This window comes from Vidua macroura, chromosome 13, assembly GCF_024509145.1.
Source record: "Vidua macroura isolate BioBank_ID:100142 chromosome 13, ASM2450914v1, whole genome shotgun sequence".
NCBI lineage: Eukaryota > Metazoa > Chordata > Aves > Passeriformes > Viduidae > Vidua > Vidua macroura.
Window position 1 is genome coordinate 133,119 of NC_071583.1, and position 24,452 is coordinate 157,570.

At 41.4% G+C, this 24,452-nt stretch overlaps 1 protein-coding gene across 3 annotated transcripts in view; it reads left to right on the forward strand.

Annotated features, from left to right (window-relative positions):
• The first annotated feature begins 10,664 nt into the window (after positions 1 to 10,664).
• FGD5 (FYVE, RhoGEF and PH domain containing 5) overlaps positions 10,665 to 24,452 on the forward strand; it is an 81,047-nt gene continuing 67,259 nt past the window's right edge. For all 3 annotated transcript variants that reach the window (XM_053989390.1, XM_053989391.1, XM_053989392.1), the window contains exons 1-2: positions 10,665 to 10,835; positions 18,278 to 21,224. In XM_053989390.1, the coding sequence (XP_053845365.1) occupies positions 10,823 to 10,835; positions 18,278 to 21,224 (2,960 nt within the window). In that variant the 5' untranslated portion in view covers positions 10,665 to 10,822. The remainder of the gene's footprint in view (positions 10,836 to 18,277; positions 21,225 to 24,452) is intronic.

Consider the following 24,452-nt stretch of genomic DNA (forward strand, 5'->3'; position numbering starts at 1 on the left):
AAACAAACAAACAAAAAAAAAACAAAAAAAACAAACAAAAAAAAAAAACAAACAAACAAAAAAAAACCCCCAATATCTTGATTTTAGGAAAGCAAAGTACTTTTATCCACATTGAGAGTATATAAGATAATGCCTCTGTAGCTTTGAGCGAACAATCTGAAAAATGGTGCAGGCTAAGAACCTGTGGAAGACTCCTGGTTACAGGAGAAAGGATAGAGACCGTGATGACATGAGGACAAGGATTTTGTCCTCATGAATCAAAACACTTAAGAAAATTAAATGGCTTTAAATATTGTCACCTGATTAAATTTTGTCCCTTTTTCTCTGTCTGGATCAGAAGTGGACTCTAGGACCTCTGACCCAGCTTTAAAGGTTCATAAATGCTACCACCCAGCATATACACTTGTGTGTCTTGCCACTTCAGTCCTCCACATTAAAACTCCTTCCGCTGAACTTTGTTACTCTCCTTTTGATGCTCATCAGTGAACATCAAAGTCTGGGATTGGCATGTAGACAAGAGAGGAGGAATCAGTACAGGAGAAACTGCAGTATGAGTCCACTCTTTATCAGACACTAGGGAATTCAGAAAGTTTTTTGTTTACAGCCCAGCTACAGGCAACATCTTTAAATCAGACTTCACACTATGTTCCACTTGAAAGGCAACCATGAATGACACAAATTTATGAGAAGTCAAGTTTCATTCATTCCAGGGCTCAATGCTTCTGAAAGAAAGTACTACCACAAAATGGGCAGAAGATACTCTTGCTCTACTTTGACAGAATGGTTGTACAAACACTTTCTTGTGGCTGTGTACACATTCTTCTCCTGGTGATGTCTAAAAATGTTCCAAATATATAACTGGGGACTGATTCATTCAGGAACAATGTTTATTTGGCAGTTCTGCCGAGAGGACATCAAAGAAGTGCTCCAAAGTAGGCTGCTCAGATACCTTCCACAGAGAAATTTCAGTGAAATGAAACCTAATGTCAAAATTAGGAATGAAAGGGATCTTTACACTCTTAAACAGCTGTAATTACTTAGAAATGCTTGCTGAAGGCAAAGCATGCCAGAGAGAAGAGAGAGATTTCAGCTCCACATGAGGAGCATTCCTGAGTGCGTTGGTACCATAAGGCTTTCATGCATCCTGTGTTGCTCGTTCACCAAATTACAATCAGTATTAGTGGAGCTTCTCACCATCCATACCAGTGCTCGGGAGCATGCTCAACAAGTTAATTGCCTGGCTTGATGAGAAGTTAGTCAGAACTGCAGGAGTGCCTCACATCTTTCCTCAAGTGTACTTCCACTTGAAGCAGATTGACTTGCACTGCAGCCAGGACATGGAATAACACCCTGGAACCACTTGGCCTCCTCTAGACATAGTAGAATAGAAAAAAATGCTCTCGGTTACCTATGAGAGAGACTGAAGAAACAAGGAGGGAGGTGCTCAAAATAGGAAATTTTGGGCATTTCACAACTTTTTCATCTCAAATAAGGATCCCAGCATAAATGGCCCCAGGGGATAGATATATCACAAGCAGTTTATCCCACAGTGCAGGCCACTGTGAAAAATGTTTTCATATTCTGATCACACCACTTTTGTATTACCTCTCCTCATGCAGCATAACATCACCTTTTAAGAGCTAAGTTTAAGTTTTTTCCTCAAAAGAACAAAGAAAAACCCATGAATTGGGAAATCATAGCAGCAAGCTTGTGTCTCATTACATTCTTCTCATATTTATGACTAGGCTAAAGAAAGAAACATTACATACAGCTTGTATTTAGCTTAAAACATACTGGTTTCTCCCCTAGTTTGGTGAGAGGACTGAAGGAGAGCTTGTCTGCCTTATGACCCAGATCAGTCAACTTATCAAGATAAATTGCTTCTCTTGGCAAACTTTGCTTCTCCCTTTAAAATTCACTTGCAGTGAAAGGACAGGCAGATCTGTGTGTATGAAAATCACAAGGAACAATGAGAAACCCTTCTGCTATAAGGCATCTCTATCCACTACTGGCAATTAAGGTGGCTTGGGTTACAGCAGGCATGAGCCACAAGTACATAACAGCTTCCCCCCGTTACCTGATGATTACCAGGGGTAGAGTCATAGGCAAAATAATTAGTCTAGATTTTGAAGGCAGCCACTCCAGGATCAACAGCATAGCTTGCTGGCAGGAAATCAGAGAGTCTGAGGGGATCCTCCATTGTAGCACTCTACTGTCAGGAAGTATTTGGTGAGAAAGTAGCTGAATGCAAAGGAAAGGGTGACTTCAAATGTTGCTATATCCTACTGCTCTCTTTCCTTAAGCCTAACACCAGGAAAATTACTCAGACATCCAAATTGCTCAGCTTTATGTGTGGAGCCGACAGGGGCTTTGCATTTGCTGTGAAAAGATGATCATGTAGGTAGAATTTATGTCCAATTCCAATAATAAGAAAGATTTCTCACTGTTTATAATTTTCATCTACTGTGTTTGTTTTTATGCTCTGAAACCCCCTACGCTGACCTGCAGGCTCTTTTAAAAGTACCCACCAAATCAGAGCTTTAGGGTAAAATTTTTGACACTCTGTATGAACTCAGAATTATAGAAGTTTATACTAATTTCAGCTATGCTTCACTGGCTCTGCTAGTAACAGGCCTTCAGTGATGTAAACTGCAAACTATAAGCATGCACATAGTTCTGTCCAGGAGTACAACAGGAGTTGCCCAGGAGTCCAGGACTGCATTCAAGCTGCAAGTGATTTGCTGAAAGCTCCACTTCCGACTACTAAAGGAGGCTTGATCATAAGTGGTAAACTAATCAAAGAGCAAAGATAAAATATCAAAAATATCAATACTTTTTAGTCAAATGATACTTGTACTGTCATTAAAAAATTGAAAAGAGAGAGTGGCAATGTTGCCGTGTTCAGTCACCTCTCCAATGCAAAGTCAGAGGGGCAATATTACAAATTTATATTCCAGAGATTGGTGGCACAGGATCAATATTTAATCATGAAGATGAAAAGTGTTTACAAATGCTTCCAGTGGATAGGATTATCATCTGCTAATTAACATCCAGACTGTTTAATGAGGCAGCAATGTAGGCACAGAGGTGGGAGCAGTGGTGCACAGAGAGGCACTTTGCAAGCTTTCAGGGTAGGTTATGGCTTGAATTATGAACTCCCACTATATCTGTTATGGCACCCCACTAGTTAATATGAGTCTTTGTCTATGGGTTGCTTCGGAGACGGTTCCTGTATCTCAGGAAGCAGGGAGAAGAGAAGTTTCCTGTTTTGAAGAAGGTTTAAGAACTACTTTCCTCCAATCAGGCAGCAGATGCCTGGGCAGGAAATGGAGAATGCAGCTGCCAACCCCACTCTGGGTCAGTGGTTGTGCTAATCAATGCAGCCAAGGTCTACCACGGCCAAAAAAGGCCCTAATGATAAGTAGGTTGCGCAGTTAAAGTGAGGATTTGTGGTGGAAGGTGCCTGGACTGAGACTTTCACTGGCGTGAGACCAAAACAAATCCAAGTTCTGAGAGGAAATGGGCGTTTGTCTTCCTCCCTATATGTAGCTCTTATACAACAGATTGCACCCAGTACATAGCCAAGATAAAATGAGGTCTGTAATTAATTGTTGTGGATCAAAACAATGCTCAGAGTAACCATCATTGCTGTAACCTTTTCTCTCATTGATGACCCACTGCAGTTGCATTTATCAGGGGGTATCAAATGCATGGTCCCATCACACAAAGGAAACCAGTCAAAATTTCTCCAGCTGGGTGAGTTTTTTTTGCCCCTTTTTAAAATGAAATTCAGCAAGAGTGTTTACTGACTCCAAGAACTGAAATTCAGCTCTGTCCCCAGTGCTGATGAGTTTCTTTAGGCCAAGTCTCAGCCTTTTTGACTTGGTGACCAATTTTAATTTCACTGACATCAACTTTACACCTGCATAACATTTGACTCTCAACGGTATTGCTCCTGACTTGCACTTGGTTATTTTGAGTGATGTCTGAAGCACCGTCTACCATCCTTCAGCTCACAGGTCACCATTTGATTATTTTTGATGTTATTTCCTCTTGTGCTTTGTATAACGGACAGTATCTGCAAGGGTGTGAAAGTCTGGAGAAAAACAAGTAACTGCAGTAGGCCAGTCCATCAAAATGTACTTTCAGCTACTTCTCTGTTTGTTGCCAGTAGAGCTGTATTGACATTTTCCAAATGCAGCCACCGAGTGTTTTAGAGTGCAGAACTGTCACATGCCATTGAGTAAAGATAGACATGTTTCTGGACACATCCTTGCCCAAGCTAAGTTACATTAAATGAAGTCATACCTGGGTAAGACATTGGCAAAAACTAAGCCAGGACATGAGAATTAGGTATATGGGCAGTTGAGTAGCAAAGAAAATTTCCATGGCAGTGAGCAATGAGTAGACCAAATGTGGGGTTTCTCCAATTTTGCACAATTGACTACAAATATTCTTTTCTTGCAATTATACTAAGCAGTAAAAAGCTCATAAACTTGATGCATCAGAGCAACCTTGATGGCACTGTGAGCCTGAATGGAAACACATAAATCTCCATCCTGAGAGGACTGGTGCTCTTGCTAGGGGCCCTGTACTGAAAATTATAAGTGAAGCAATCAGATGTTCATTTGATCAAGTGAGAGTCAAAGATATATTTGGAGTATTTCAGAATTGTATTCCTTTGTAAGGAATTAAAACACAGACTAGTTTTCCAGGAACTGACACCACTATCCTTGTAGCCTCCCTCTCCTACAGCACGCTGGGGTCTGTACACATCAACCATCTTTCAAAATCTAGTATCTCCTGTAGTCTGAAATGAGCTCTGTAAACTATGTAATGGACAGCACGTTTGCAGTGTTAGTCATTAATAATTGGTAACTGTAATCCCTTCTCTTTTATTGCAAAATAGTGCTGTGAAAAAATGTATGCTGTGAAGTAACAAATTGCTTGTATGGCACAGAATACTCATCATCTAGCTATAACTTTCCCATACTTGTTTTCCTCTCCACTCCCTTCGTGTTTGTCTTCATTCAGCTTCTCTTGCCTTTAATGAGGATGTAAAATCAGGGGCCAAGGCTATTGTGGTTACTGACAGTCTAGTCAGAAGGAGAGAGTCAGATAAACTTTCACAGGTATTGCCCCTGGGAAGTTTTGAGACAATTCAGAGAAAGACTTAAAATAATCCCTTATCTTTGTAGCTGGTGTTTTGAACATGTTAATTACTTGTAATATGTTTACCAGAAAAATGTTGTTCCTAATTAACCAATGATGTGAGGGGTGTTGATTGAGGACCAGTCAGGTCCAGCTTTATCAGAAGAGTCTATAAAAAGAAATTGATGTCTAATAAACTCAGCATTTTACCTTCTGAGACCTGAGAGTCTATATGTCGCTTTATTCACCTGTCCTCAATACAACAGCGACAGGCTATGACATCTATTCAACACAGTCTTTGCAATCAGTTTTGATGTAAAGAAGAACACAAATGTAGAGTGAAGGCAGCAAGCAAACTGTTTGTCATAAAAGGTATATTGGTGCTCAAAAATAGGAAAAAAATACCATTATATGCCAGGAAGTATTGTGCTGAATTGTGCTGAGATGAGCAGCTAATGCTGTCAAATTTTGATATGAACAAGCTTTGCTTTCAGACACTTCTGTTCTAGCCAGGCAATATGGGCTCCTGCAGGGTGAAGGATTCCATCTCAGTCTCCAATGGCCATGACAACATTTGTTTTAATTTCTGTCTTTCAAAGAAATTTTCACCAATAATCTTTGAGATCTCATCTGAGTGATGGTCCTTCAGCTTCCTTCTCTACCAAGAACTCTCAAGAGAATATTAACTTCACACTGAAGAAACTCGGAGTACTACAGAACTACAAATTTAAGACACATCCTGCCAATGCATCTCCAGTTCTAATACGACACATCTCTTGTGGCTTGCCAGGACACTGGGGAGTACTGACTGGTCAGGACTCTCACTACAGCACTCCCTACTATTCTGTCTCTGAGCCTGACTTGGTATCAGTCAGGCTTTTGAGCAGAGAGGAAAAAGAAAGCGAGAAAGTCTGAGAATGACATGCTAGTCACTGAAGGATATAAAGTTCCATAGACACTGGGAGCAATGACATCTGGCTCTAGTGTTATATCACAGAAAAGATAAATAACTGAAAAGTGTTTACCTACCAGTATTTACCATATTTACCTATTACAATGCTCAGCACATCACAGCTGCCCATATTTTACATTTAAATTTATCTGACATACCAAGGAATGCTTGTGGTTATTAAAAGATCTACACTTTTTTTTCATCCTGCTTTAGTAAATTATTTCACTTTTTGTGACATGCACACTTTACTGCAATAATTGAAATGCTTTTGTAGAATAACATTAAAGTAGGCCTGATCGGCATGAATCCATGCCAATGTAACAATTTTCCCCTACACATCCAGCCTTTCAGATGTCCCAAGCATACTTACAAAGAGAAACACAAGAGATTAGCTACCCTATGTATCCTGTGCTATAGATCTACACTCTTGCGTTTGCCAGGTCACCAAGAGAGATGTGCTGTTGAACCACTTCTCTCTGTCTTGTGGTTTCCTGGGTGGCATTCTACCAGCTATAATGCACCAGGTAATATCAAAATAATATGAAAATAGGTGATTTTTCAGGCAACTAACACCAGACACATATAAAGATTTCTAAAGCATTGTTGGTTTCTGAAATTCTACCTAATAGGAACTAAGAAATTTAGCCCAATGTCATTTTGAGGTCAAACACACCCTCCCCCTCCTCCACCCCCCAGTATTTTTAGTTCCATGCCAGAAAATTTCTTTTAGTAAGGCCACTGACACAGAAATACTGATAAAGAAACTCCAAACTCCAAAATGCAAACCTATAAACCCTAAAGAAAAAGAGACAAGAGGGTGAAAAGTCATGAAAAATATCCTGAAAGACTGCTTATAAAGAAGCAAATCTCATCTTGTCAAACACCTCTATGGAATAACATAAGGAGGCTTAAAAACAACAATTAGGATGCATAGGTAGTGTATTATGATAGATAGACACTATAGAGCTCCATTAAAATGGCAAAAAGAGTGCTAGCTTATGCTACAATGATAAAAAAATAAGACTCCAGCATGTTAGATAGCTCTGATCTAACAGGGTACTTAAGTATACAGAGTAACCCTACTTAAAACAGATTATATGCACTTGCTTAGATTTAAACATGTACTTAAAATATCTGCTGGATGGGGACCTATAAACCTGGAAATTCATCTGAGTTTTAAATTCATAAAATTAGTCAAATGGGTAGATGGGTTATGTTAATCCCTATTATGTTACATAATCCTTTCTTAAAAGACATCTCAGTATTAAAAATTAGTCAAAATTATTTTTAAATATATGTTTAATTTATTGCAATAGATGACTTAAGAAATTAGATGTGTTGATTTCACCTCTCATCAATTAAGTCATGGGTTCTCCCTGGGGAAAATGATTTTTCTGTTCTGAACTGTGCTTGCTTCAAGGAATGTGTTATGTGGTGTGGACTCCACCCTTTAAAACCTTAATTGCAGGATATGCTTGCAAAAGCAGAGATTCCTCTTCTGGCTGCACAAACTTGATTTGACCCTTAAGCATCTCCTGAACCTGTTCACATGCATTCACCTTCCCATTTTTCCATTTGTAATACAGATCATTCCCCATTATTTTTTAAGAGGATCACAGAGTAAACAGACAGATTTCAAGCAGTTCTTTTATGGTTCTTATTTGCCTTTAGCTACAAAATTCTCAAAACTTTTCATCATTTCAGTACAGGAAATTACACTCTGGATTGTCTTTTAGGCTAATAGTAAAAAGAATATAAGGCTTTTGCTTACTAAGTATACTTTAGTTGCACAGATTTTCGGGGGTTTTGTCTGTTGAATCCAAATTGTAGTCTAATTGCCCATGAAGCAGTTCTCGGAGCTCAAAATTTGTCTGAACTGCTCAAGAACACATTCCTTGGCGAAGAGTATAATATCTTGTAGCAGCGCATTGGTTGCATTTTTAACCACCACAAATCAGTTCAAAGTTCAAACCAATCAGATCTGATGAAAGAAAGGAGTCAGCAACTCCTGGAGGTACCCTGGCACCAGGCCCTTCAAATTAGGAAGCAGATTTGAGCACGGCAGTCAGAAACTTGTGAGAAGCACTCAGCCTCTACAGAGCTAGGTCACAAAATTAATCTCAGGCAATGTCTGCCCCTTAGCCAGGCTTTGAGCTAATGGCATGATGTCAGGAGTTGTCTCCTTGTCGTTAAGTATGGGGTTCCGCTGGAGTGCTCAGCTACTTCCACAGAAAAAGTAAAATTTTTCACAAATCAATTGTTTGGCTCAAAACCTATGAAGTACCATGGTTCTTTGTCCTATAGCAGACCAAAAAAGGTTTTGTGTGAAGGGCACTGTAGAAACAGTACATTAATTACGACACCATCTAGTCTATTTGCAAAATCACTTTTACAATGGCTTTGTTTAGATAGTAACATATTTAACCATTCTTCCATTATGTATCTAGATATGAGAAACTTTACAGTCTAGACTATGTTTTTGAGTTTATTAGGAAATTCCCCCAAATTCTGCAGCCAGCATTCTCAATTCTTCTGTGAAAACATATTTCTTGCCTTCCTGCTGCCCCTTTCCCTACTGTTTAGTTTTTTGCAGCTGCTTAACCAAAAAGTTATTCTCCTGGAAAACATATTCAAGGAATTTTTTTCCAAATCACTCTTACTGTGCTTGATTTTTTTAAAATTGGGCATTCTTTTTTCCATTGTGTCCCATAAACTTTTCCCCAGCATTTGCAAGATCTTAAATTTGTATTCTCAAAGCTATTTCATGTGCTGCTTTCTATTGACATCTTATTTATGTTGCTTGACACAAACATCAAGGCTGCAGGTGGCAAGAATAAAACCAGGGACCAATACATGAAGATGGGAGAAGGTTGCATGACAGCTGGTCATAGATGGATTCATTCCCTGCACCAGGGCACAGACCAGACACATTATGCTCTGAGGGACTATATAAGCCTTTATGTCAGTCAGAATAGTAATGAAAGAGTTGCTACTGTGAATTTATCCATCTCCAAAACCATACAGCATTGCAATGCATGCTTAGAGCCGTAGTGATACAACCAGGATCCTCTAGAGAATCAAAATCCAGCATTCCTGGATATCAGCCTCAGTGGGAGACACTCAAGTCCATGCAAAGAATTCCCATTTCCATCACTGCTACTTTCTCTCTTGAGAGGTCTGTGCACTACAGTGCAAGGCACCCTGCACTCCATCACACGCAATGAGACCGCTTTGAAAGGTCAAGAAAAAGAGCTTTGCCTGTACTATAGAGCACCTGCCAGCAGGATGATGTTAGTTATTAGGCCCTTTGCAAAAACACAACAGCATTTAAAATTAAGTTTCTCTGGATGGTGTTAGCAATTGTCATGGTTCCTGGGGGATTCAAAATGTCAAAGCAAGAACTGACAGCTTCAAACCCCTACTGGGACACTGGGCAGGAACAATGTGCTACTTCTCCCCATACCCAGCCTGCTGGCCTGCAGGACTCTGGGCTTGCTGCAAACAACCATCCTGCTCTGGGAAGGAAGGGTCTGTCCCCAACTAGGGAAGCGAATCTTGAGGTCAGCTCAGCCCTCCTGAGATTCCTTTGCCAGGGAAGGGAAATTTGCCAAGTTGTGCTTACTTGCGTGAGCAATACCAGCCCCACTGGGAAATGTAGCAAGGCCATATAATGCCTCCATTGAGAGGAAGAGGGCGATCCAATTTTGTTTGGGTGTCAGTGCTGCTACCAGCCCGAAAACTAGGTGCCTGCATTAACCTCATTTAGCCAGATGCTGGCTTATGGGAGAGGGCTGCACACAGCATCCTGCAGCTGCGTGAAACTGCTCTGAGCAAGCGTGGTTTGTATGCGAGGGACCGTGCCTGGCTCCCCTGCACTCAGATCCCGCTTCCAGCAGCAGGTGCTGTCGGCTCTGCAGGGATGCTCCTGGTTAGGGAAAAACGCCTGCGGCGGGGCGGGGGCCTCCCCGAGCCTCGTTCCCTAGAGGGTCCTAGGCTGGGACGGTCGTGTTCCTCGGGGAAATGGAGTGGGTGTGTGTGTGTGAATGAATAGATTGAGGGGGATGGATGGAAGGAGGGAAATTATGGAGAGATGGGAAGAATGGGCAGGAGGAAAAAGATGAAGAAAGGGAAAAGGATGTAAGGAGAGGGGGGGAGATGGAGGCAATATGGAGGGAGGAGAGAAAGCGGGAGAGGGGATGGAGAAGGGGCTGAAAGGGATCACGTAGAGCGCAAAGGGGGACCAAGGGTGGTGGAAAGGCAGTAAGGACACGAAGGGGGGAGGGGGGGCACGCGAAAAGGAGGCCGAAGGACCCCACCGCGCCTTTAAATATTCGCGCGCTTGGGCATCCGTGCCGCATCCATGCCCTCCACTCCCCGCGGGGACCCCCACACTCGCCTCGCGGCAGGCGCTGCTTGCACGCAGCCGGTCCTGCCCCGCCCGGTCCGGCCCCGCGCGCCGCCGGCCGTGCGGGGCCCCGGCGCCGCCACCGCCCCCCGACGGGCCGCGCGCGGGGCAGGGCGGAGGCGCGCGGCGCTGACCGCCCCCGGCCGGCACCGCCACCCGCCCAGCCCGCCGTCCGCGTCCGGCCGTCCCGCTGCGCTCCCGTGCCCCCAAGGGGCTGTAGGGCCGGGCGCGGCCTCGAGGGGCGAGGGCGGCGGGGCCCCTGGGGCCATGCGCTGAGCGCCCGGAGCAGCCGGCGAGCGAAGTTGGGGTGGAAGATGAACAACGCCGGTAAGTGCGTGGGCCCGCCGGGAAGGGTCTCTGCTTCTGGACATCTTTTCCCCGGGGCCGGCAAACGCCGGGCGGGCTTCATTCCTCCGGCACCCTCCTTCCCTCGGGCCGGCACATCCCATCGCCAGGATAGTACCCCCTGCCCGGGCACAGCTCCTCCGGGGCTCGCGTCCCCCTTCGTCCCGGCATCCCTCCTTCGGGGCCGGCAGATTCTGGGCTCTGCTGCTCGGGCTGGCACCTCTCCCCCGGGCACCCTCCGTCCAGGGCCGGCCCTCCTTTTCCCCTCGATCCGGCAGGTGCTCAATGGCTCCCCGAGGCTGTGAGTGCCCCATTGCTTGCCCAGCCGTTGAGGGATCAAGGGCGGGCGAGGTTAGGTGTTCCGGGACAACCAGGCTGGCAGACCGGCAAGGCTGCGCTTGCTAAGCGGCACGGGTGTGCGCCCACTACTCCCTCGGATACACTCAACTGTTCACGAAGTTCCTAGGGAATTTGCTGTGACTTTCTTTCCAAGAGTATATTTTTGGGGGAAGGTAATGTTTTTTGCAGAATTTGCTCTCTAAGGCAAACCCAAACCCTTCCTCCTCCTTTCTGTTAACTTTTCAGATTTTTCCTTGATGGAAACTGGGAAGGTGAAAGAGACAGAAAAGGGAACAAGGCATTCAACAGTTAAAACATAAAAAGAAGCCACTGGAAAATCAGGACAAACTTTAAACTGTTCACTAAGACTTTCTGATTTTCAGGGATGAGGCATGTGTGTGAAAAGCATAACAATACAGGAAACAATTATTGCTAAGTGGAATTATTTAGAAAAATTAAAAGCTGCTTCTAGAATTAAAGATGAAGAGCAACAGATCTTTTTTGTTAGCCCTAAAAATTTCCATTGTGTTTCCTTGCTCCGGGTGAATGTTGCTGGGCACCTCACTTGCAATGTATGGGTACATCCTGAAGCCCAGAGATTTTGCCACTAGATACCTTGCCCTACAACTGTTCTGTGTTGGGAAACTGAATCATTGTTTGCCAAAGCATAGTAGCATAGGATTGGAAAAGCTCTTTTCTGTCAAACCCAGCACTCCACTGTTGTATCAGTGTGTTATACCACTCCTCTGAGTTTAAAGCAAAAAAGTTCTCTTTCCTCTTGGAGTAGGGAGTGAGACACTTTCCTAAAATCTGGTGATATTTCCGTTCTATATTCTGATCCTGGTCTGGATTCTGTCCCTCCCAGGATACAAACTCATTTGAAAATGAAGCCAGCCAAAAAAAACTTCAGCAATGATGCTCCTACCTCTCTTTCTTCATCTCTCCATTATTTAAAACAGACCAGCTCTAATCTACTCCTGTTGTCAATGGAAGTGCAGGGTAAGGAATATTAGATGTATCCATTTGTAAGGACTTAAACTTTATTAGCAGTTTTTATTTTTGAGGAATGTAGGACCTAATGGGACTGCCTTCATTATCAAAAGTGGCACCCGTTGTTACTACTGCTTTTATTAATTCCTCCAATTATATCCTAAACAAAAACTTTTCAGGTAGCTCTCCTGCTACTCTTGGTTTCCAGACCAGATTCAACACCATTTATTCTTGTGATTACATTGTCCTTTTGCTTAAAAATAGTTCTTTTCCTCTTCTGGTGTTTACCTCCAAGTTGTATTTATAGAGTGCTCATATCCCTTCTCAGGCTTTGTTTTGTATGTTTGCACAATGCAAGGAATGTCTCCCCCATCAGTGCAAAGCAGAACTTCCTACTGAATCTGAAGGAGAGGGATATTTATTAACTGGTACATCTTGGGCACCAGCATTAGGCTATCTTTGTATTATAGTAAGTAATGCATAGCACCAGTAAGTAGAGTCATATGTGCAGGCATATATGGCAGCCTTGGTCCCACAGAAGTTAAAATAATGACAAACTGAGAACAGGAAGGGAGATATGGATTATCCTCAGAGATGCGAAACTGATACTGAAAAGATGAAGCAATCCACCCAAGGCCACAGGAAATCTGTGTTAAGAGACAAGAGACCAGACCAGCTTCATATATAGGACCTTCCAGCCTCTAGTAATTTTTTTGCCAGGTGCTGAAATGATGTAAAATAGTGTACAGACATTAGACTCCAGATTGTTCAGAGACATAAGCAGACTGTATATTCTTTCAGCTGCTACTGAAAGTGATATAGGAAAAGATGCTGTATGGACCTGTCAGAGAATTTTAACCATCTTCTTTGGCTTCTAGGAAGCAATATATGAAACAACAGGTTGTGTGCCTCAGTGTTAAGTTTCTGTTGTGAAAACAGAGCCAAACTGGTAACATCGCAAACACAATTACTTTAAAAAGAAATGTATGGTAGTAGTTTAGAACCAAGATTATTTGTCATGATGTGTGGTTTTTTGTTGCTGAGCCCACCAGCAAGACTTATATGTACAGTCTGCTAGAGACAGTGAAAACACAGGAGAATTTTTAGGATCAAGATGTTTTTGGTGTTAAAACATACCCCTTCTGATTTTATTGCCTTTTGATTTTTTTCCCTTCTCCAACACTGTTTCACTGTGGATTAGTATGCTGTTGTATTATATTTATAGGTGACTGCAGTAAAGCTATATAGTAACAGAAATTTGTAAGGTATTGATCTGATATCCCAGCATCATAATGCATTGATCTAATCATAGAGGATGTGTTCCTGTAACTGTACATAGAAGCATTTTAGTTCTGCAGAGTGGGGTGTGCTTTGACAGCCCAGCTGTTAATATTGCAGCTATGACTTCTAAGAGGATAAAATTCCTCGGGGAATAGTTGGGACAGTTACTACTGACTATAGGTCTATCTTCACACTGTGGAGCCCTCTTGCTATATGCAGAGTGCCTTTGATCACAAGAACACATACTGATAAGAGAGGATAGGTGCTTCTCAAAAGTATCAGACTTACGAAGAACATGAAATACCATTTTCGTAAATATCTGAGGCATTTAAGGGCCTGCTGATTTTGAACAGGTATTTCAAGTTCCTGAAGTCCAAATTCTCAAAAGCCATATAAGTATCTAATACCTGTTCAAGTCAAACTAGTACCTGAATCTGGACTGGAACCCAAATTAATAGGAAGACTTGCACTCCTATATAATTTGAAAATCCTAGTCTGAATACCTTTTCCATTTCAAGTGACTCCCATGCAACTGTTTCCACTTCTTATGTAATTTTTGTAATCTCAGACTTTTCTCCAGTAGTGTGAAATAAGTAATACAGCACTTATATACTGTAAAACAAAGAGAGCTCTTTCTGCATCAAATATTGCACAATTAATAATATGGAGGAAATAATAATAAATGGAATGTTTCAATGGAAGAAGCAATATTAAGTGCTGGAGATTGAAGCAAGGCAGCACTAACTGGAAATAAGGGCTTTATTTTTAAATGAATAATTAATTACAGGATTAAAATATGGTGATACTAAAGTGTATAGTCTACCTTTTGCTGACTTTAGACCAAAATTTTCTAGAAAATCTGTTTTAACTTCATTCTGATATAGCTATCTGAAATTATAAAGCTCCTGATCAGAGCTGAACAGGACTCTCTTGTGTCCTTGTCTGGATAGTCTCCCTCCACCTCCTGTTTCTCAGATACTTTCCATCTGTGGATTTCAATCCCTTCTTCCTGGGCAGAAGCAGTGGCAGACAAAACTGGTTTCTACCAGGATTCTTGGTCTGGTGCAGTCCCATCCCTCTGTTGCAATATTGTCCCTTCACCTGCCCTGTCACTTCCACCCAAAAGCTCTGTAAATCCCTGAACAATGCATTTCTGCCCTCTGTCCTCAGTGTCTTTCCCATTTTGACATATGTCTGAGTTGAATTAATGCCAAAGGCATGAAGGAAGCACAGGTCCCCAAAAGCTTGTTGGCCAGAAAAAGCTACTTTCAGCATCTTAAAAGAAGCGTGAACCAGATTGCAGCACCAGTCAAGGCTGGAACCTTGACTGCACTCTGCACTCTGGAGCTATGTACTTTCTTGAGCCACTAGCAAAGACCATGGCCCTGGGACATGTCTACATATATCCAGGCAAATGTGAAACCTCAGTGTTTAGTTAGTTCTTGGCGTTTTGTAGGTATGGTCCCTTATAAGCCCTAATTAAATTCTAGGCTAAATTTGAAATCCTAAATTTGAAAATATTTGAAAGCGGGTAGTTGCAGTATTTCTGGTAATACCACACTACAAAATGTATATTGTTTCAAAGAAACACTTGAACAGTAAAGGCTGCATGGGTTGCTTGCTATTCCAGGAGAGCTGTACCAGGTGACCTGCTAGACTGCTTAGAAACTTGGACAGGAGGAGACTAATGTAATGTAATTTCATATGGATCATAGCAGAAATGGAATTATGAAGGGTTGCCTGAAGGAAGGTGGGTAAGGAGAGGAAGCAGTCCTTGTCAGTACAAGGAAGCACTGAACAATAAGGGGAGGAGCAGGCTAAAGGAATTTGTATTCCCCAAGAGTTTCCTTTTAAGCATAAGGTGGGTGTGTCTCCCTCCAACATAAAATACATCCTAAAATAAACATGCACAATTATTTGGGAACATACACATTACTTATGGTGCAGTGTTGCATTTAGAAGTTACAGCCAGAACCTTTCAAGTGGCTCAGACAGCAAAGGAAGCAGAAATTGAAGCAGAATGAAATTGTGATAAAAGGCAAGAAGCTGTGGTTTCTTTTGTTTGGGTTATTTTTTAAACACTTGCACTCCTCCTGCTGCCCTTTCCTCACACTGCCACCAAAGAAAAAGGAAAATTATTTAAGGAGACTCATGAAAGGCAAGATCAATGGACAAAGCAGTTAGGAAAAAAGCTATCTAAGGAAACAGTAATGACCAGTAGTTGGCACAAGTGGGTAGGAGAAGGACATGACAATGCTTATTACCATACTGTGAACAGGATCCGTTACCATAAGTTCTCTTCCAACAGCACTGTTACTGAAGGTAGCTGTTGCACTAGCAGAAGGAAAAACTCAAGATTATTTGATCCTTTTGCTGTAGAAAATTATCACTGGAGGGAAAGTAGGTAATTGTTTAAGTTGTATTTCTTTTAAGTGATGTCTCCATGGTTATTTTACTTAAAGGAAATGAGTTCCTGTCATTAATTTTTTTCAAATTTGTTTATACAACAAAGCTTGGAAGGTTCCAGCATTCTCTAAAGTCCAGTCTTTTCCTCATTATTCACTGTTACAGTACAGACACTCTGAAAAGAGCAAGGATGAAAATGGAGAAACTTCAAGTTTTGTCACATTCCAGGAACAGACTAGTATTTGTATGCTACTCTTGGATATATATTCCTAGGAAAGGCCAGGCACTGCAGAGAGTGTTGTAGTACCTCCAAAATGATGGGTTTTTTCTTGGAGTTAGTCCTAAAAATGTCTTAGTATGGTGGTAAAGATGTAAAGACTCAGTTTTAGCTAATAACAAATTCATTCATTTTAGTACCAGAAAGTTAGTTTAGGATGTTCAATGATTTCAGTAACTAATTTAAAAATGCAAAAGGTAGCTCTCACTGGGGCACCAGGCTTACAAGATACTAAACCCATTTCTATTGCGTCCCTGTTTTTAACTGGCAAGAGTCTCCAGTACTCTGCAGTCTTCAGCTGCTGCCTGCAAAAGGCTACTTCAGCAAAGGTGGAGTGTTCAGCGAGTAAAGTTTCTGACTTAATGGGCAGGGAAAAATGAGTTACCCATTCTGTGATTAGACAGACACCCAACAGCCAATACTGTGAAACACCACAGTAACTACAGACTGGTAAATACACAGTTCTCTCTCCCTCCTTTTTCATTAGTGGAGTCTCCCACATGCCAGATGGATTGGGTAAAACTCCAGATACAGAATAATTCTTAAGTGGTATATGCGATAAGGCACCTGCTTATAACAGACTTTTTGTTCCTTCTGGGCTGAGATCACTGATTCAGTTTTTAACGTAGATGAAATCTCTCTGGTGTCTCATAACTCTAGAAAGACTATTTTCTGATTACATCAGAATGCCAAATTGTCAGCTTCTTTCTGAGTATCAGAAGAAATTTCAGGAAGGTTAAGAAGATCAAAAGAAACAGCCTTTTATGCCTCCCAGAGACTAATCAAACAAATAGGCCAGTATTATTTCAGTACAAATTACTCCAATTATACTAGGATAACAATAAGAAAAGTACTATGCCACCAAATATTGGGACAATCAAACAATCTTTTTTCAAGCAGTTTGCATTCAGTATTCCTTTATTCTTAGTACAGTGCACAGCTGTACTGTGCTGACTGCACTTCTACATATCTAAAGTCTGCATTTCAAAATATTCTAAATACAACAGCACAGTAGCTACACTTTCTGAAGCTCATACCATGATTTTGGATGGGTTTTCACATAGGAACAGTGTCCCAACTTTTGTCTTTTGAGATGCTGTTCTGTTATTTCTTGTGAGTTGTGCATGAAGATTATCCACAAAGAATTGTTTCTGTCTCTGTAATGATGAAATAGTTTGTCCTGTGCTTTTCTTTAGGATGGAGAGATCTCCTTTTTCCACCACAATACATAAATTAAAATTATAGTTTGAGATTTCTGATTGCTTAACTATGTAATTATCTATTGATGGCTAGGAAACAGCAATAGGAGGAAACCACTTCTACCTACTTCTTACCGTCTGTAACCATTTGTTATGCTGGCTTCTTCACACTACGTATTTTATCTCATAAAAAATCTCACAAGGGTGGATCCCTATTGCTGCCTATTTATGCAGTCTTTCAGCATTTCATTTAGTTTTTGAAGAATATAATTTCAGGACCAAGACAGCTGGAAATGGCTGTGGCAGGCAAGCTACTGAGTAAAATCTATATCATGATATAGATACAATTTAATTCACATAGCTTCAGTCTAATTTATTGCCAGTCTGCTTGATCTCCCCTACATATGTGTCAGCACTACCACTAGAAATACAAGGCTGGCCTTATGTTAAATACATAACAATAAATGTGTTAACATAAATATATTTAAAATACATTTTGATGTTCAGAGAAGTTTGTAGCTGCAAGGGATCCTGCAAGGCATTTACAGGAGGAATGGAGGATCTTTTGAGTAAAGGGCTGAAGAAGCTGTATGCTGAAAACATAACTTGAGTTTAAACCAGTAACTCTCTTCATGTTTTGGGTTGAAGTATGATACACCCTTGGCTCTGCAGCTGTACATCTTTCCCCAAGTGTGTTAGAGCTGCATCTAGTTCAGTTCAGATTTGACCTTAAACTATGCTCACTGGAATAGCTATAGTGTCACATGGAGGGACAATCCCTATGCTTTGCTCCTTCAGTTCTCTTTTCAGCTTTTTGTTGGCTGGACTACTTCTGCATTACAAGTCACTGATAAAGTGTATTGCAGGATATATTCTGCTGACTTTAATAAGAAACCAAGATGACTAACATGACTTTTGTCTCTCTTCTCCAGAAATCTCAAAACCACCATTAGCACCGAAACCAAAGATTATTGGTCATCTTTCTCCAGCATCTGTCTCCAAATTTTCTCCTTCACTGCCAAGAGCTGATATTCTTCATCACCCGAACTCTGTGTCTAGGGGTCCCAAACCACCTATTGCTCCCAAGCCAAAATTCTCAGCTGACACTGAGGGCAAATCCAGTGTTTCTAACAACAATAATTTAAATAAATATGCAAATGGGAAACTGGTGTGTCTTGATGGAGAGCTGTGTGAAGAAAACCAATGCAATGCTGATTGCCTAGAATCTGATGCAGATAGTGAATACATTGTAGTTCCTGAAGCTCAGCTGCCCAGAAAAGACTCTAATGATTTGGAACATGAGCATGATCAAAACCTAGATTCCTCTGTGGAAAATGAAGTCTCAGAAACTCCAGAAAAGGTAGAGAAGGAAGAGGATGACATTGCTAGTGATGAGAATACCAGTAATCGAGAAGTCATCGAAGATGAGCACCGTAACTCTTCAGATACTGCTGAACCAAGGGAACCAGACTCTGAGGAGCCATCCAGAGACTGTGGCCAGTCCAAAGCACTTTGTGAGGAGTCCTTAGATACCCCAGATAGGGATAACAATGCTACCAAGAATGTAGATGAAGATGAGGATGTTGTAGGTGATTGTACTGAAACCAAAATCCAGCAAGAAACTTCTTACAACCTGGAACTGGTCAAGAGCAGTAGTGATTGTGAGACTGACAGTGATAACGTCTTGAATAGAGATGAGAAACTAATGGGTGATACTTGTAGAGATATCATTGCAATGCCACTGCCTGCAGATGAATCAATCCCAGCTTGTGAGAAGGTAGGACAAGAGGAGGAGGAGGAATTGCCTGAGATTTTAGAAATGGCAGATGAGTGTCTAGCACAAAATGATGACCACAATGTGCATGCAGAGCTTGATTTGAACATGGAAGGGGACTTAGAAAATTATGACTCTGCAAGCCCTGACATGCTGCCTGAGGAGGCCAGTGAAGAAACAGGTCCTGAATTAGAACTGTGTGGAGATGAACTCGGTGCCAAAAATGGTTTAGCAGAGTTCATCCATGAAGCAGCAGCTGAAGACGAGGAAGTAGACCCAAATGAGCACAATAATACAAACACAGGAAATGCCAGTGATGACTGCCAGATCACTGAGAGGAAAAGTGAGAAGACATCAGAGGTAGCCTCTGAAGCAAGGAAAGACTCTGGAAAAGAGGAAGAAGAAACTGTAAATGCAGAGAATATGGATGATAGGTGTCAGATTGCACCTTGTGAGAATGAATGTCACAAGGAAATACCTGTGGAACATTCAGATGAGAATCTTCAAACAGAAGAGGCCTCTCTGCATGAAGATGGCATGATTTCTGATAGTCTACCTTGTAGTCCAGGGATGGAGCCAGACTTGGAAGTTGTAACCGTTGAAGAGCATAGTGAAAATACTGTGGAAGCCTCTAAGTCAGATGAGTTGCAAGTCAAAGAGAATGAGGTGGAAGCAAACAGCCTCAGCAAAAGTGTCCCAAATTCGCCTCAAGAGGTCCCACTTGAGGATGACTTAGAAATCTGTAAGCATGGCAAAATTGATGTAGAATGTGGGACCAAACATGTTGTGCATGAAAATCTAGCAGTCCCTGAAGTGGTCATCGTGACTGATGAATCAGAGGAAAGAGAAACTAGCAGTGATTCCCCAGATGATCCTTATGTGCTTCCTGAAGAAAATGATATTGTCCATGATGTGCAGACTGATTCAGGAGCTGATCACAGTAAAAGGGGTGAATTAGGCATGGATGGTGAAAACAACTTGCTGCCCACTGATCGTAAAAGTATTGTCACTAGAACACGATCTCTGTCTGGGAGAATGCCAGGCTATGTCCCAGAAACTGTTCCAGAAGAAACTGGACCTGAAACTGATTTATCCTCTTCCCGAAATGGCTCTGGGACAGAAGAATTGAGCAATAATTCCTTTTCATTGGAAGGAAAACCAGTGGAAGCCAACAGGGCTTTACCAACCAAGTCAAGACGCTTTATTTTATATCCTCGATCTTATTCTGTTGAAGGGAGAGAGATACCTATCTCTGTTTACAGAGAAAGTGATGTCTGTGTACTGGATGGTGTTAGAATAAAAAGGACAGAAGACAACTTGTCCTTGCCTTGTGTCAATGGTTCCTCAGGTAGTTTTTCCCAGCAAAATCATCTCTCATCATGTGGCATATCTACTCCATCCTCAGTCGTTGATATACCACCTCCATTTGAACTTGCCTACATCACCAAAAAGCCAATCACTAAAAGTTCACCTTCACTTTTGATAGAGAATGACTCACCTGCTAAGTATTCCAAGAAAAAGAAATCTTCTTTTAAGAGGTTTCTTACTCTAAAGTTCAAGAAGAAAACTGAAAATAAAGTTCATGTAGATGTTAATGTTTCTTCTTCAAGGTCCTCGTCAGAGTCCAGCTATCATGGGCCTCCCAGGCTGATGGAGCTGGAAGGAAGGAGCCTAAGTAGCTCACCTCAACTAAAATCGCATGTGGGGAAGTTCCGTGCATCTGAGTCTCCCTCAGCTGTTCTTTTCTATAAGGATGGTAAAAGAAAAGGAACACCCAAGTCCTTCAGCAGGAGTGTGTCAAGGGTGGAGTCCTTTGAGGACCGGTCCAGACCTCCTTTCATGCCACTGCCATTAACGAAACCTAGATCTATTTCTTTTCCCAATGCCGACACCTCTGACTATGAGAACATTCCTGCTATGAGCTCTGACTATGAAAACATACAAATTCCTCCTCGGAGATCCACTAGAGCAGGAACTTTTACCGAGTTTTTTGAAGATCCCAGCAGGGCATTATCTGCTGCTAATGAGAATGATGGCTATGTGGATATGAGCAGCTTCACTGGCTTTGAGAACAAGCAGCAAACCACAGACCAGGAAACAGAAAGGTACTGTAATAAATTATTATGTAAGACCTGCTAGACTTGGCCAAACAAGCAAGGCCTTCCCTGCTAGGTATCATAGGCAGATTCTCCATGTTGGCTGACTTACACCCCTCTCAGGAAATGCTTACAAGAAACATTGGAAGAATACAAGATAAGCCTTTATCAGTGAAAAAAATAAAAGACATCAAATTAACTCCTTACTTTGTAAATGAATACTGGATCTGGATCCTATGATTTGCAGGCAGAAACCAAAGAATATTCAAAAATATTTGGTTTATCCAATGGATCTAATTTTTGTGGCTGGCAGGGGAAATGGGGAGAGTTTGCTTTGTTGTTCAGTAAGAAGGGTTTCTGACTTATTGACTGAATGAGAAGAGAGCCTATGTGCTGGAAGTGGTCCTGCTTCTTTTTTAAATTCCTGACAATTTCTCAAAACAATAATATATACATCATTTATGTTTCAAAGTACATCAGTTAAATATAGACCAGAAAATCCGAATTCATTAACTAATCAGACTAGACAGTGAATTTTAGAAGTTGCTTTAAGGGCTATCATGGTCCTTGGACAGAGCTGCTAACTTAGAAATTAATTAAATAGTTCTGAAATCATTTGCACTGCTAACATGAATAGCAATCTTTCACCCCATTCCATTAGGTTATTTGCAAACATGAAAATGTCTTTTTCATAGGAACATAGGAGCAATGCATTCAACACCTTTGAATTTGAACTTGTCAAATTATAGCGTACAATCAGTGGAATGCAGAGATGTAAATAAGAAGAATGTTTTCCGTTAAGTTCATGTTTAACAGGTAATGAGATAACAAGGTGCAAAGCAAATGAATGAAAAGGAATGTCTTTAATGCAGTTGCATTTTGTTAGAGCTATATGAAAAAGATAAAAATCTTAAAAATAAGGTTTTCATGCCCATTTTCATTTATCATTCTCCAAAAGATTTAATACTTGTGTTTCTTTGCAACATTTATTGTTTCTGGTTGTCTCTCTTGTCATTGTGGATGGAACAAACCATGGGCATTTCACAAACCTCTCTTAGGGTACTTTAATCTTAGGGAGTAAAAGAACTTTTCTTTAACACCTCTGAATGAGTCTTGCAAACCATTTCTAAGACACAAATTATGTCAGATAGTGAGTAAGACATGGGAAAAAAGATTGCATCAAGGCTTAAGCAGTGGATCCAAACACACCTGAAGCTGAGGGATGTGGAACACAGGCCTGTGGTTTAGCTCTTTGTAGATGATGGCTGCCTGCCGTATTGGGAGCTCCAGTGATGCTGACACAGGGACATGGTGGAGTGCAGTGCAGCTTCACAGCACACACCACCACATCCCCAGAGCAGCAAAAGCTACATTACTCACTTGCTTTCAGTGGTTTGCATTTTACCCAGCACACTGACATTTGCTTTTGAAAAAGCCGGCCAGCTCTTTGTGTCCATGAAACACCACCCATTGTAGGTAGTTCTTGAAGAACCAAGTTAAAAATATTAGGACTACGTCAATTGCTGTGACTTGGGCCCATTTATGAACTTCCTGTGGAAGCCTGTAGTTTCAAAGGGAGAGCCAATCCAAACTGGTTCAGGAAGTCTCGAGGTCAAGGCATGAACATAATCTTCAGCCTGCTGCTTGTTGTGCATGCAGTTTTTGCCACTGGGGGTGAAATGAAGGCTAGGCTCCTGTACAGCCCCTTTATCAAGATAACCAGGGTGGAGGGGAAGAGCACCAGGCAGACATAATTACTGCTGAGATAGCTATTATTTGCTGTATTTGTCAGCATGTTTTGGACAAAGATATGCCTGAAAAGCTTTGATGAAATGTAAATACACATCCCGTGTACATACACATGCAGTCATATAACAGACTTGAAGAAACAGTGTATGGCCTAATTGTAAAGCAAATCAAATTGTACAAGCAGGTGCACCTATTTACACATGCATACATGATGTATGGACATGGATGTTTTATTTGCTGCTAAAGTAGTTTGGCCTAAAATGCCTTGCCATGGATTTAAGATTTCTAGTAAGAATACCTATCAAACATACCTCTACCACAACGGGATAAAAATTACTTTGAACTGCAGCTTGCTCCTATCCAGAGGTTTTTTTCAATGGTTTGAGAGTACAAGTGTGTTGGATTAAACCCTTGCAATACATGGTTTTTGAGCCCATGAACTTTTTTTGTTCATTCACCTGGAGAGCATTTGTGTTAAACATCTGGTGATACTTTATGGAATTGCTACATTTTTGATGAATAACCAAGTCCAACTCTTCTATCACACTTCAGAGAGCAGAATGTGAGTGTTATAAAAGATTATTATAAACCAGGAACCTTCCCTACTGTGTATGACTGGGGAACAGCAGGGCAGGGGGGGACTTCACAAACTCTCTGATGGGAAGATTCACTGTTTAATTTTCTTGCTTAAAAGGACAGACATTTGAAGTGTGCTGCTATGCAGCCAGCAGGAGAATCCTAACGGCAATACCAAGATTTTAATCAGCTCTGAGAAATACAGTTGTGGTATTGCATCAGATGGGCATGGAGGATGGCCACTAGAAACTCCTGAAGCCTTTCACTCCTTGGATAACAAATGCAGCTGAAACAATAGGTACAGCTGAAGCCCTGGATTGTTTTTTATTCAGGTGCAACCTGCCCCTTCCTATGACAATTAATTCAGGTGAACTCTGGCCCAAAGAAAACCGTAAGGCTATAGTTGTTTCTGTCCCAACAAAGAGCAAATGAGTGGGAAGCATTCTAGAGATAATCAAAATAACCTCATATACAAGGAGTAGTTGTGAAAGGAGAAGCAACACCAAATTTCCAGATGTTTCTGACATTTTCTAGAAAACATGGGCAGAAAAAAGACACACGGTTTATTAAGCTGGTTTTGACCTGTACAACACTTGCCCGTATGCTGACCATATCAAGACTTCTCATCCCAATGACCAGTTCAGTTACCATACTTTCCTGTTTATGGTAAAACTCCAGGAGAATTTTGTCAAGAAGATAAAATCAACTCATGCTTTGTTATTCTGCATGTCCTAGCTAGAGCTGCTCAGTACAGCTATAGCTCTGAGAGATTATCCAAACAAGATACACATGTTCAACGCAGTTCAAGCTGTCTTTTGGCTCACTGCTATGTATGATAATAGCAACGTTGCTGACATTACCCTGCATTTGTAATAGAAGCAAGCTATATCTATACTGGAGGCAAATCTACAC